At 42.3% G+C, this 14,648-nt stretch overlaps 1 protein-coding gene across 9 annotated transcripts in view; it reads left to right on the plus strand.

Moving 5' to 3' along the window:
* The window catches only part of B4GALNT1 (beta-1,4-N-acetyl-galactosaminyltransferase 1), a 693,972-nt gene that overhangs the window by 382,954 nt on the left and 296,370 nt on the right, over positions 1-14,648 (plus strand). For all 9 annotated transcript variants that reach the window (XM_085654571.1, XM_085654578.1, XM_085654574.1 and 6 more), the window contains one exon: positions 4,091-4,300. In XM_085654571.1, the coding sequence (XP_085510697.1) occupies positions 4,091-4,300 (210 nt within the window). The remainder of the gene's footprint in view (positions 1-4,090; positions 4,301-14,648) is intronic.

The following is a 14,648-nucleotide window of genomic DNA, read 5'->3' on the forward strand; positions in this document are numbered from 1 at the left end:
AGGGTTTACACTTACCTGCAGGCCAAAGGGGGCGAGTCCTATTTTGCTTCTGGTTGTCTGACAGGAGCTCTTCCGGTCAGCGCCCTGCCTGCTCCATTGTGGAGTTCAGCTTCTCTGGGAGTCGATGCTCACCAGCAGTCCTATACTGTTCTTGAGCAAGGAGGGGTGTCACTTGTCTGCAGGCCGGTAGAAACCTTTTAAATATTAGAATCGGGTCCGGAATTTCCATGTTCCGTCCTATAATTTCAAGTTCTAAAAGCGCAGTTTTCTGTATTCCTATTTCCCTGTCTGCTACGCCCGGGCTCCTGTCCTCGCTGTGCCATTGCCTCTTCCAGTTCGTACACTATTTTAGGACGACGTTACCTGTCATTCACTGCATTGCAACGCAGCCTCAGTATTTTCTGGAAGACAGTAAAGCCCTTCACTCTTGTATTTTTGTCCCTAATTTTTTTCCCTTGGAGAACTGGATCAATTTCCATTCTTTCATTCCATCTACAACTTCCATCTTCGTTGCACTCAGGACCATCACTCTCCATCCTCCAACTTCGAAGTTTTTGTGATGCTGTTTATTGCTCTAATTTGCAGCACTTCCTGCAGATGCCTGTCTTCCACTGATATTTCATATTGTGGGAAGGCCCAGTATATTCTTAAAGGAATCATCCTCACCTCAGGCAGACCAAATTCTGGAATTAGAGCCAACATTCATGTCCAGCCCTTGACAAACCATGGATTTCAACAGAATGCTTAATCATTGAACTAGTGTTGACTAAAACGCATGAAAGAGAAGAGCAACGACTCAAAATGTAGGATTTGGGCGTGCTCGGCTGGTAGCATCTGTCAAAGTGCGATGAGGATGAGAAGAAATATAAAAAGGAAGCATTGAAGCCTACAACATCTTTCCAAGTTTGGGGCAAATTGTTGAAAGTATCTGTCATGCCTATACTTAGAGGTGAAAGTGAAGGGAGGTAATGAAATACAGGCAGGGCACAAGTCCTAAAAAAAGAAGTGGGGGGATGCTCGAAGTTAGGTGGTCACAGGAAGTGACGTTATGACATGAAGTGACGTCACGAAAGGTAGTCCCCTCTTATTACAGGGAGACCCGCTTCACTTGGTGGTCCACGTTAACAAACTGTGGAATGAAGCATCATTCTCTGTGTGTTTTTGGGAGCGATTCTGTGAAAAGCTCTGTGAATCGACCCGGCAAGGTTACACGGCGATGGGGGCAGGTACAATTCAGCTCTCCCAAAATCTACAGTACATTCACCAGATCAGGCGCTGGCCATTGGCCACAGTTCACTCTTTCCTAAGGGGCCTTTTTGTAGCCTAGTACACCCGCTACCACCATGTGCCCCCTGGCAGCTGCCATGCTCCTTCCCAGTGTAATCCATGACCCACCATACTTAGTGGTAAAAGTATACGCACCTCCGAGAGGGGAATCTTGAAAGCCTCTGCAATCTTTCCATACATCTCTTTCACGTTGGTGAAGCCCTCAATGCAGCCAGCTTTTGGGCAGGGGGGACGGTGTCCACCCGGTAAAATAAATGGGGGGACGCCGTCCACCCGCGTGTTACACCGACTCGAGCCCTGAATACAGGCATAGGCCAGAAATAACCCTCGAGGAAAGATGCCTACTAGGGGTGTCGGTGGTGGGTGGAGCCCTGACGCCGTATGTTGGTTGTTGCTCTGAAGGAGAAAATCTAGTGCTGCCAAGACAGAAATAAAAAGACAAAAGGAGCCCAGTGTCCTTTTTGCTGCACTGCAGCGTCTTGGAATGGAAACGTAAAGAAAGTATATTTAAATCAGCAAAGCTAATGAATTAAAATAACAAAGGCAGCAATCTTGTCTTTGAATTCCTAAAACATGCAGACTTAGGGAACTGCTAATGATAATGCGGTCTTTCAAGAAAATAGAGGGCCAGATGTGAGCGCAAAGGTTAGTCGCAAAGGATTCGATTTTCTCTAAATCAGGCCATTTGTGACCGCACAAAGGACTTTTGGTATGTAATAAACAAACACAATTTGTGATTTGGTAACACTAATTAATGTTTAGCTTGCACAGTCCAATTGGAAAGCATTAGTATATTACCTACTACACAAAGATTGGGGTAACCAATTCGCAAACGGGAAGGGGTCCCCAAGGGACCTCTTCCTCTTTGTGAATGTTAGTAAAAACATGTTTACGAGTAGGCAGTGGTCCAACGAACCACTGTCTACTGTAAAGAAATGTTATTTAAACTTTTCTTATTTTTTTTAAACACATGCCGTTTTCTTTTAAGGAAAATGGGGTTGCATTTAAAAAAAATTATTACCTTATTTAAAAGCAGTCACAGACATGGTGGTCCGCTGACCCCGGAAGGCCTCAATCCTTGTGATGAATATGAACTGTAGTGGGTTGCAAGGAGGCAGGTCGAATTGCAACCTACTATGATTCAGTCTTTTGCGAACCAATCTACTAGTACATGGCAATTATAAAAAATGACACACTGGTCACAAAAATATTGGTCTCAAATTGTGACCAATATTTCCATTTTTTGACCAGACCTAGATGTACTTGGAAAAATTCTACACGGTTTCCCCTGTTAGTGGGGGATATTTACCACCTGCACTAAGCAGGTAGCAAATGTGAGCTGGGGTCAGGTGCTAGATGGTGTGGCGCGAGGGGGAAGGAATGGTAAAAGGTTGCCCTGGCTATGGGGGAGCATGCTACCCCATTGCTGAAAAAACATGCTTTGGCAGGGACAGAGGGTTATCTGCTGTTGGAGGCAACGCCTCGAACGATATTACCGACTGATACAAATCAGGCCCAGTAATTGTAGAAATGAGGAAACCATGTGCCGGAACACCAGGCGGTCATGATCAAGTCAAGTGGTAACCCTCCCCCCGATGATACAGAGAACTCTGCTTGACTCATAATGACGGACATAAAATGTTGAATTTGCACTCACTTCAAATTCCTCACCATGCAGCACCGTTTTGAAAGACTGTGGATTAACAGGAAATAATGGAAAATATAGAAAATACTGGCGATTAGATATTATATGGTCATTTGTTGCACTGTTTATGTGTTTTGTGTTACACTGTTGCTAAGAGTTGATCTTGTGCAACCTAAATAAGCTTAATTATACCCTTGACTGTCTAGGAAGAGTCGACAATCAGGATTTTTCTTTGTGGTGTGGTTTGATTTTTCCCAGAAAGCGGAATTAAGTAAAAAAAAAAAACACAACATTAAGTCATCGTTTTATAAAGTAGTCAAATGAGCACCGCATTTTGCATCGCGGGGGGTGTAAGGAATTATATATATATATATATATATATATATATATATATATATATATATATATATATATATATATATATATATATATATATATATATATATATATATATATATATATATAAAACAAGAACTTACCTGAAGCTGCCTCCTGCATCATGCCTCCTGTCCTCTTCCTGGTCCCAGCAGCCCATCTGCCCACTGGACAGACTTCCATCCAATCCCGTGCTGCAGAGCAGCGTGTGAATTGGCCTGAGGGGACTGAAATGACGCTCCGCTCAGACCAGGGAGTCTGTGGGGTTTCTCCAGCCCAGCTGTTGAATGCAGCCGGGCAGGAGAAACCTAAGTGTGCATGTGTGTTTTGGCCGGCCTGAGATGGCTGGCCAAACACATACGTGAACTTAGGGAGTGCACATAACACTTCCCCTCGTATGCCTCAGCCCCGCCCCTCCCTACAGCGCTGGCTCAGAGCCGGCAAATGAAAAATAAAACGATGCTAGAACATTGGTTTTTTTTTCATTTGCTGGCTCTGAGTCAGGCAGTGGGGCGACGCTCCTCCGCCATTGCAGAGGAGCCGCTGCTGTTTTGCATACTGATTTACTGTGAGCACAGCAAAGCCTAAACTGCCTGGTGCTTCTTTGAAACTTCCCTTCAGATTTAGTCTCCAGAATATCTGTCTGGTCCATGTAGCCTGCTTTCAAATGATGGTAGTCTTTAATCTTTATTTTTAAAACCAAAAAAGCTCAAAAGCAGCATTAGAAAAGCAGTAAAGTTCTACAGCATGGTAAAGACTGTCTTACTTGTCTATATTTTGCAGGATACGTCATGTCCGGAGGTCGATGTGTTTTATTTCCGTGGTCGCGGTATCCCTGACGGTGCTCTGCCTTCACATCTGGACCTCTCGACTGTACAATGTGGTGGACATCAGTAATCGGGTAGCCCCTGAGGACCTGCTGGACCATGGAGTGCTGGTGCCTTCCAAGAAATATGCCCACATCCCGTTCAAGCTACGAACAGACGTGCTGGGGTAAGCCTGTCAGAAGCACGCCAAGACATCCTTGGCAGCTGAGTAAAAGGCTGTTTTTAGAGAAATCTGAAGTTTCTTTGTCTTTGCTTTCATGTGGTCCTGTTGTACTTTTTATGTCAATGCACATACTTACATATATTTAAGCATGGCTCTTGACTTGGAAAACAGTACATGTGTTCTGAGACGTGGCCATGAAACATATCAATTTCTGTCCTTGAGTTTTTCAGGTATTTGCTTTTTCTCTATTACCCAACTTTCCCCCTCTCTTTCGTTACACATCCCCTCGCTTCCAAAGATCCTGTTACCATTTAGGAGGCTAAGTTGCTTTCCGAGGATGGTCTGCTTGACTGTATCTTGGAGAGGTTTGCCAGATTTTGGGAAATAGGCTGTTTGTAGTTCTCTCATGACGGTCATTGTCAGTGCAGTGCTTATCAGAGAAGTTTCAAGGCATGGGCAAAGTGGGCAATTGCCCAGGGCCCTCACCTTCCAAAGGGCCCTCTGGGAAAGTAACTATTTGACCTTTGTCTATTCTTTCTTTCTCTTTCCTTCTCTCTCTCATCCCTTGTAGAAGTGAGATTTGTATCTGTCTCACTGATGCAGGGAAACCCTTTGTCTACGGGTTCACAAATGAGGATCAACACTGGAGTGGAAACAAAACACAAGTTTATTGCACTCATGAGAGGAGTCCCATCATCCAGACACTGCAAGTGCCCGAAGGAGGGAACTGACAAGCACAAGTTCAACACAGTATTTATACAGTTTGGTGCTTGAAACCAGTTTGTCATGATGAAATGCAAACTGCTAACTCTTTATAAACCCCTACCCATGTCATCGTTGTAGATAGGCAAGGGAGGTTACAGGCGTTGGCGGACTTATAGATAAATATCACACTAGAGGGTTCTAACGGTGGAGTAAAACAAAGCATCAAGCATCACTAACTCCAAATGAATGTATCTCACAAACAGTGATGAAATGCTACTGTACTAAAAGACAAAGTCAGTGTGTGTAGAAAAAAGGGGGAAGAAATCTTTTCTTTTAAAGACGAGAACCCTCACTCACCCGAGGGTGACATGCTTCATCATTGGGTCCCCTCTTGCACACTGCAACCGCAAGGTATACAGTGTGGGCTATAACTCTCAGAAGAAAATAAGAGAGGAGCGTGAGGTGTTTTATGAGGATGCCAACTTAGGCAGGGGGAGTAAGGGGCAGAGTGTAAGTCAAACAAAATGTGAGTAAATAAAACTAGCTACAGGGTAACAAAATTCAATTTAATAATAGTTCCCATCAGCTAGGATTAAAATGAGGTGATATAGGATTGAAATAATATCCTAATTATTAGTGGTCGACATGTTTCTGCCAGGTGACTACTCGTTCGCGGCATTCATCAGGACCTTAATATATTATCACTCTGCTTCAAGAACAAAAATACAATTTAAAACCCATACTCAATGATAGGGTGTTTATGACAACAGAACCAGCTGCAGTCCGGTCCAGTGTCTCTGAAAAAAAAGATTAATAAATTCAATATTATTTCCACAATGTCAAAATCACCCTCCACACACCAAAACACCACACACGTGATATGTGTCACACACGTGGTTCAAAAAGTGGGGAACAAACACCATTCAGGTAAGTATATATAATGAACTCACCTAGGGGTAATGTTAATTTACCTCTACCTTTCGAGGAATGATGCTTCAAATCACAAATTACTAGAAAGAGATAGAAGAACGGCTCAGACTGGTTCTCCCATGTTGCACATAGCTGGACATATATACTGACAGTCTAGTACTACTGTCATTAGGTTTTGTTTAAACAAGCAAAGTCTATAAGATTACTCAATACACAGTGTTCAGGGCAATAATTAGGGGTGATAACATTATAACCCACATGTCCCAGAAACGAGTACCTCACAGTCACTAGATGCGAACAAACAGCTCCAGAGATGTACAGCGTGTGTTCAATAGTATCAACATACCAATATATAGACCTTTAATGTATGTTGCACGTAGCTGGACAAATGTAGTGATGGTCTAATGCTTATGTAGTTGAATTATACTACACCAAGCAAAGTCTGTTAAATTCCTCCATACGCAATATTCAGGGCAATAATTGGGGGTAATAACCTTATAACCCACATCCCAGAAAACGAGTGGTTCACAGTCACTGAATGCGGGTATGCAGCTCTAAAGATTATACAGCATGTGTAAGCTGGTATCGACTTAACAATATAAAGACCTTGAATATATAAGGTACATATTCAGCCTATCTTTACAGCGCACATATCACTGACGGCTACCCGCACTCATAACCTCCAATACCTTGCGTTAATCTGCGATTTCCTGTTCTGGGCACCAACCGAAGGGGGAGAGACAGCGCGTCTCAAAAATGCTTTTAAATCCACACGGGCAACTCCATGAGTGCGTCTACCCGGAAGTACAACAGTTAGCATCCGGGTCGCAAAGGATGAAGGGAGATGTAGTTTTGCCACGGAAAAACCGTGAAATACGCTATAGAGAGTCGAACGACAAACGTGTCAACAGTCTTCTGTATTTTAAATTCACAAAGAACAAAAACCACACTAAAATGGAATGATATGCCCACAGTGTAGTAAAATAATCGGTTTGCAAATGTGAGTTCGATAAAAATGTAGCCATGTTACTGCTACGTAACACACCTTAATTGTGTGGCCAAACGAGATGAAAATATATATGCACATAGTTCCATGTATAAAGCAAGGTCCCACTTACACAATTCCACATTATTTGCAAATTGGCACACAATGCATAATAAAGATGGTATATCCAATGTGGGTGGAGATATAGGACCAACATGTGTAGGGGATAAGGAAATAGGTATGTATATATTCTGGGATACATATCAAGTGGATACAGAACCTACAGGCAAGATTGTCAACATGGACCTGGCACTGTTTCATCAAAAGTCGATCATAGTGTTGCCCACCATGTATGATGGTATCATTAATCCCATACATATGCTGATACTCATCCAAACAAATTTTTTTAGAAACTGTGGGGGACAAGGCAGAGTTAAACATAACCCCAGGGAATGTCCTCATTAAGACCTTTCAAATGACTTTTGATACGGAACACCCAACGTTGTTCGCGGAGAAATAGAACCTGTTCCAAAGGTCCCATATTCACATCATAGTGAGGTTTATCAATAATGACCCATTGAAGGTCGTTTTCCGTGTGACCCTTTTCAAGGTAATGTCTTGTCATACGTGTATTTGATTTCTTGCACCGAAAGGTGCTGCGATGTTCGGTGATTCTTTGACGTACTTTGCGACAAGTCATGCCAATGTAAATTAGTGAACAAGGGCACGTGATCATATATATCACCCCACTAGTGTTACAGTTGGTGTGGTTATTCAATTTCCATGGTCTTCCTGGTAGGATATCTAGCTCCGTCACATGACTTGTAAAGGGGCAACATGAACAAGAGCCACATGGGAAATGCCCAATCACAGGATTAGTATTCCTCAGTGTTGATTGACTGTTGTGATGTACAATGGTTCTTGGTCGTGTATGTACCATGAGATCTTGTAAATTGCTGCTCCGTTTCAATGCAAATAGGGGCGAGTCTAATGTAAGCTTGCCTGTGTTAAGTATATGCCAATTCTTATTAATGGCCCTTTTGACATTTATAGTCAGATTGCTGAAAGTAGTCACACACACCAATCTATCTGATTTAGGTTTGGTATACGTTTCCAAAAGTGCCCCCCTGTCATTGTTACGAGCTCTTTTGGCCGTTTTTTTTATCAGTTGTGTCAGATAGTGTCTGGCAGATAGCTCATCAGTCAGCTTCTTAGCATGTTTGTAATACTGGGCCAGTTCAGAGCAGTTTCTCCTGAGTCTGAGAAATTGACCTACTGGAAGATTAGTTAGTAGTGCTCTTGGATGGAAACTATGAAAACTCAACAGAGAGTTTTGTGCCATCGGTTTCTGGTATAACTCAGTGTGAATCCTCCCATCTTTAGGATACAGTCTGAGGTCTAGGAAAGGAATAGAGAAGTTGTTATTCTCACCAGTAAACCTCAGATTTGTGTCCCGTGTGTTCAGCCATATAGAGAAGTCTTCAAGAGACCCCTGGTCACCTTCCCAGATGACCAGGATATCATCTATATAGCGCTTCCATAGTTTGAGTTGACCATGGAAAGGGTTATGTAGAGGATAGATGTGTTGTGTCTCAAAGCCATGCATGTAGAGATTAGCCATGCTGGGTGCACAGGTACTCCCCATGGAAGTACCGGTGGTTTGCCAATACAGTTGACCTTCAAAACTGAAAAAGTTTTCTTTAAGTGCTAGTATAGCGCATTGCATGACAAAGTCATTAGGAGTTTGGTCATCACGTGGATTTTTATCTAATAGATCCCGTATTGTCTCAAGGGTGGCATCTTGCGGTATATTTGTATACAATGCTTCCACATCGTATGCAGCCATCAGTTGACAATTGGGATCAAAAGAAAAAGATTCAAGACATTGCAACACATGTTTAGTATCCTGCAGATACGATGGCATTAAGGATACAAATGGTCGGAGAAAGTGATCCACAAATTTCGATAAAGGCTCTAGAAGAGACCCGATCCCAGACACTATCGGTCTACCAGGTGGAGGTTGCTGATTCTTGTGAATTTTAGGGAGGACATAAAAGGCTGGTGTTCTGGGATTTTTCTGAATCAGAAAATCAGCCTTGTTCTTTGTTATCCAACCAGCCTCTTTCCCTTCTTCTACCAGTGACTTAATTTTCAGCTGTAATCGTCTGGTGGGATCTAGTGGAATGCGTGTATAGAAAGTGGTATTCTCTAGCTGTCTACGGCATTCTTGACGATATACCTCTGTGTCCAAAATCACCGTTGCTCCCCCCTTGTCTGCTGGTTTAATCGTGATCAGGGGATCGTTACCTAAATCAGAGATACATTGTCTCTCTAAGTTAGACAGATTGCAAAATACTTTTTGTGTGCAGCTAAGGCACAATTTATAGTCTTTAAGAACCGCTTTTTCAAAAGTAAGAACTTCGGATGGGACCTGTTGCGATGTTGGCAGGAAGGTAGATTTATTGCGGAGACCTGTGTTCGAGCCCTGATTATAGACTTATAGATAAAACATCTGTGTGCTCGGGCCTTTCGGCAGGGCAGGGCCTCTTCCCCTGGCACGCAAGTATTATCAGCACAACAGCTTTTCAGTGAACACGTGACTCCTGACTTTGCAAAAGTCGTCGCAGAAACACAAAATGGGTGTTCACAGACAAAATGGGGGAGAGCAAAGGCTAACTTAACAGAAATCATTTTTTACCGTTCAACACCCTCTCTCTTTGCCTACTTCTACGTCTGAGTCAGCCTCTCTACCAGTGTCATCTTAAGGATTTTTGGTGTCGCGGGCACGACCTAGTTCAACTCTTGTTACGTAACCCCGTTAAAGCAATGTTTGGCATCCTGGGGGTATGGATTATCAGGCAATGGTAATAAAATTCAGATTTGCTCCATACAGGGACCCCTTAATTATGTCTTTCTCGAGGCCCTGGTACAATGCAAACATCATTGTGGGCCTATATTCCTAAAAAGAGCACACCACCTCTACAAGAAGTTGAAAGACATTAGAATACAAAAAAGAGCAGGAATTATTCCAGGATTCATTACTAAATATTCCTTTGATATTACCTGGGTTTCTTTCACATTGTAAAGCAGCTAAACAGTCAGTCTGAGGGAGAGCAGTGCTGGGCATGCTACCCTGGTATATTTGAATCAAGTTCCACAGATGAAATAATAGACGTTGAAACTGGTAACGTTTTAGTAATAAGTGTTGATTTCACTTTTAGGGCAAATATTAAATCACTTATGTGTCAGTCAAGGTGACAGAGTAAAATACTATCTTACTATACTATCTAGACATATCTGCCGGTCTGGCAGACATCTCTTTCCATTGGCTGGAATGGCCATCATGACGGTTCCTGACAATGTATCAAAGTTTGATGGATGGCTCCATCAGCATGATGGTTCTGTCCATTAAACTCAATACCTGTTTTATTTTAAAAAACAATTTTTTTTAAAAATGAAAATAAAACAAGCATTGGCATAGCCATTAGGTCTCGCTTTTGGGACCTTATAAGTATTTAGTTATGCAGCACAATATCCTTGGTGCTACAACATCAATTGTTGCATGGCTAAACACTTATAAGGTCCCAAAGGCGAGACCTATTGGCTATGTCAATGCTTGTTGTAAGTGCCAGCTCTGCTGTGTTGAGACTTTTTGGTCAATGATACGCTGTGTGACTGTGTGCAGAGCTAAAAAGTTTGATTCTTCTGCTTGATAAAATAATATAACCAGTCCCCTTGCAGAGAATATGTTCACAAAGAGGCATATCCTAGTACTTCTGAGAGATAAAACATGTTTATGGTTTCCAAACTCAATGGAACTGAATGGTCCTGCAGACTTGTACCAGTCAGTGATCATGACATCAAACACAGATCCCTGCAGTGGATGTGTTAGTCCACTGAGCCATCGAGACCTGACTGGGACACTAAGGGCATTGCAGCAGTACACACATGGGGACACAGAATGCCTGGGAAACAGATGACTCACTTCACAAATGTTTTTTTGCACATAGCATGTGAGGGAAATGTGGCACTTGTGCAAGTAAAATCAGAATGACTGATAAGTCAGGATCTGTGGGTACTCACATGTGCAGCTATAAATGCAGACAATGTGCGAGATCTGAGGATTTTCTGCATTTGAAAGCGACACGCTAGGGAGGGGAAGTAGGTGGTCTCACCCGAATGTCATAGATGTGTGCAATGCATATAGAATGTCAAATAACAATAGAAACCTTGAGGATTTATTCAGTTTAGATTAATTAATTAAACAGTCACAATAGTGATCTTAATTTCCAGGAACTCAAAAAGAAACTCAGAAAGTAAACTTTCAAAAATGACCCAAGTTCATCTTTTATACTTTTTTTATCAAAAATTATTTTATATATTTTTGATATTTTCATTCAATAAAGTAGTGAAACAATCCACTTAACATTTCATGAAAGGCAACATAAAACTACTGTCTCATTTAGAATCACATCAGCAGTAGTCAATGACACTGTTTACAAACAAATACAAGCCATCCACATTTTGGCCATGTGTTGAAATCAATCCATACAAACAGATGAATTTTCTAACAGCATCAAATGCCTATTAGTTATGTAAAAGAAGTGTCGTAGCGTCGACGTTTCGGTCTCACTATTGAAGATCAATCACAGAGACCATCCTCAGGACAAAAGTTGCACCATGAATCTATTAAAAAATGTACATATATTTATAAATTATTAATACAATTAATCAATTGAGTTCACAAATTTATATTGACTATACACGAAAGGAAAACAGGTGTAATCTATTTAAACCACCCGATATCAAATGACAGTCCAAAGACCCCCACACCTCAAAACCAACCAAAAGTGTTGAACACCAAAGATCACCCTCCAGTGAGTAGCAGACTTCACATCCAACAAACGTGTGATAACGAGGGACTCACTTCATTGTGAAGTCGAAAATTTCAGCCTGTTATATGATTTAACAGCGTTCTTCAATAAGGGAAGCACTAGATTCGAAATCCAAAAGAGACCACAATTACTAATCAATAATCCAAATACTCCATGAGATCCTACTCAATCTAAGTGTTTAACAAACACTCATACTAAACATACCAGCTGCTACTTACAGAAGAGACGGCAACACTCGTCTCTCTCTCTTTGATCTGTGAAAAAATCACAATACAAGTCCTTAAGCCTCAAGTTCTACTTCGCCCGTACAGTTTTGTAAAAAGGAAGGAACCGTTTCGCCAATAACTCACTTCTTTCAATATTACTCTGGCAGCTTCACTTTCCCGTGTCTCACTCGCCAAGTCGATCGCGCAAGATATATAGAATGAACAGCCATGAAGCCTACGCTTTGCGTATAACTGCAAACCTTTGCAATACATGACCACAATTTTCTGCACTTCCAATGTATGCCTAGAGTAAACGATACAAGAGTAGGCAGCACGGAAAGTATGAGAAGAGGTCATGAAAACCCCTATTTCATAATATTTCACATAGTAAAATGTTTTCCATGGGAATGAAATTATAAAACAAATTGGTGAAACACCACATGTATTTTCCAGAATTATGAAATGCACATGTGCAAATCCCAAAAGTTGCACAAAATGTTCAGGTACTAATAGAACATCAGCCAAATTGTCATACATCTCAGCAAATTGAAGATTTATGCCCACAGAGATTTTATAAACTAGGTTTATTAGTTTATGAAAAGAGATATTTCTACAGATCAGACATGCACATGGAAGTGGAACAGCATTATATTGACACATATGGTCTAGCAACTAGATAATGCAGCCAGGCCAGCACTTCCAAACCTTGGATCGCTGACGTGCTACCCTAAACCCATTGCCTCAGAGGTTCACATTTGTGAATGAGGCCCCAAAATCTTTAATAGATGAAAGAACACACTCAATTTGGCACTTGGTCTGCTCACAAGGGTAGTGACTCTTTCTTCCTCGGAAGGCACTAGCACTGTGTATCGTCACCCTAAAAGCATTTGAAAGAATGTGGTGCTCCGGAGAAACAAAGAGAACAGAAAGGAAGTTCCCAATAAAGCTCGCCTAGTGCATATGATGCCTGCTGCGCACATTATGCCATCCAAACTTCGAATGAATACCTTGAGGATAGTCATAGCATGGCTTTGTGTCAGTTCATAAAATGAAGGCCCACGTTTCCTAAGGTGGTGCCTGGGCACTCATGTGATAAAGTGCTGCAAAGCAGCGCGGCAATCTGCCATCCTTTATAATGGTGCGCGGGCACAGGTCCAAAGTGCACTGCGTCACAAAAGTGACTTCTTCGTAAGTCCGGGCCCATGTGTTAGCAGGAAGCACAAAACCCTAGTCCTAATTCCCAGAGACTGTCAGCTTCTGGTGTCTAATATCTGCCCCTCCACTCGTTACTGTTAGTGTCTGGGTAACCGAGTCATAGAACAGAGAGCGAAAGGGTGGACAAAGAACGAAGGAGGTAAAGGGAGAGAAAGAAGGAGGGGGAGAGAGGGGAAGAAGAGATGAAAGAAATGACAGAAAAAAGAAAGGGAGAGTGAGAGTGAGGCAGAAAGCGAGACAGAGAGAGGAAATGAGAGGAGATATAATGTAGCACAGTGTGAGAAAAGAAAGAACAGAGACGAGAGAGAGATTGCCAGAAGAACGAAAAAAACAGGATAGAGAGGGTGAAGAGAAGAATGAACGAGACAGAAATTAAGCCAGGGAAGTAGAGAGAGATAAATCGGGAACAGGAACAGAACGAGGAAAGAGACGTGGGAAAAAAGAAGACAAGCGCGCGAGCCTTGCGCTGCAAGTAAAACACAAAACAAGCCCGGGAGTTGTGTAAGCGCGCGCGCGCTCTAAAATGAAAAAAAAAGTATGCGAGTCGAAAGTGAAAGCAGCAGCTGTGGCGGGGGAGGGGCTGTTAACTGAGAGGGAGAGCAGGAGGTGAGCCTGCGCGTGGTGCCGGCGGCAAAGGAAAGCCATAAAAGAAAGCCAGATGGCGCCTGATCGGGCGTTGAAAGCTGGCGTCTGCACGTGGCGCGCGTGCTCACGCGCGTAACCGCAAGCGCTAGGCCAGCAGCACTTTAAAAAGCCACTTACTAAATGTCTAGCAGAGTAGCGCATGCGCTGGCTCAGGCGAGACCTAAAAAACAAATGACCCCGTCACCATGGGAGGTATATTCTATGGTGTGGGGGCAGGGATGTGGAATTCCTATAGCCCGACACCCAGGACATATTGTTTGGGGTCAAGGGCAACAAGTGTTCAGGGGTATTTTGTCCTTGGGACAAGTAGGCCCAACCCCCTGCAGAACACACCCTTTAGCTGCCACTTTCCAGTACCACATTATGGACCAGGGATGGGCACTGTCTGCAGTCAAGATAATATTTTTGTCCATATGTTAATGCTGTTCAAACTTGTATTTATGGTTTATTAATTGAAAGCCTTTATTATTAGGGTGAGCGCTCTAAGTAAATGTTGGAAGTTCTGACTGCACTGACTGACAGTGGTTCCAGTATAAAAATATGTACACACGTTTTCAAAGTTTAGCAATGTGAGGCTATGTATAATGCTCCCAGCAGGCTCTCTGATTTGATGCAAATATTTGCAGAAGCTTGAAAGCAAGATTGATGATTCTTTGCTTTCAAAATAACATGTTCATAAAAATACATTTTGCTAAACCACTGTAAAATTTCAAGTACCATTTCTTTGCAGCATCCTTTAGTAACATGTGTTAATGCATGCTAGTATTTCC

The sequence above is a fragment of the Triturus cristatus genome, chromosome 4_1 (genome assembly GCF_964204655.1).
Source record: "Triturus cristatus chromosome 4_1, aTriCri1.1, whole genome shotgun sequence".
NCBI lineage: Eukaryota > Metazoa > Chordata > Amphibia > Caudata > Salamandridae > Triturus > Triturus cristatus.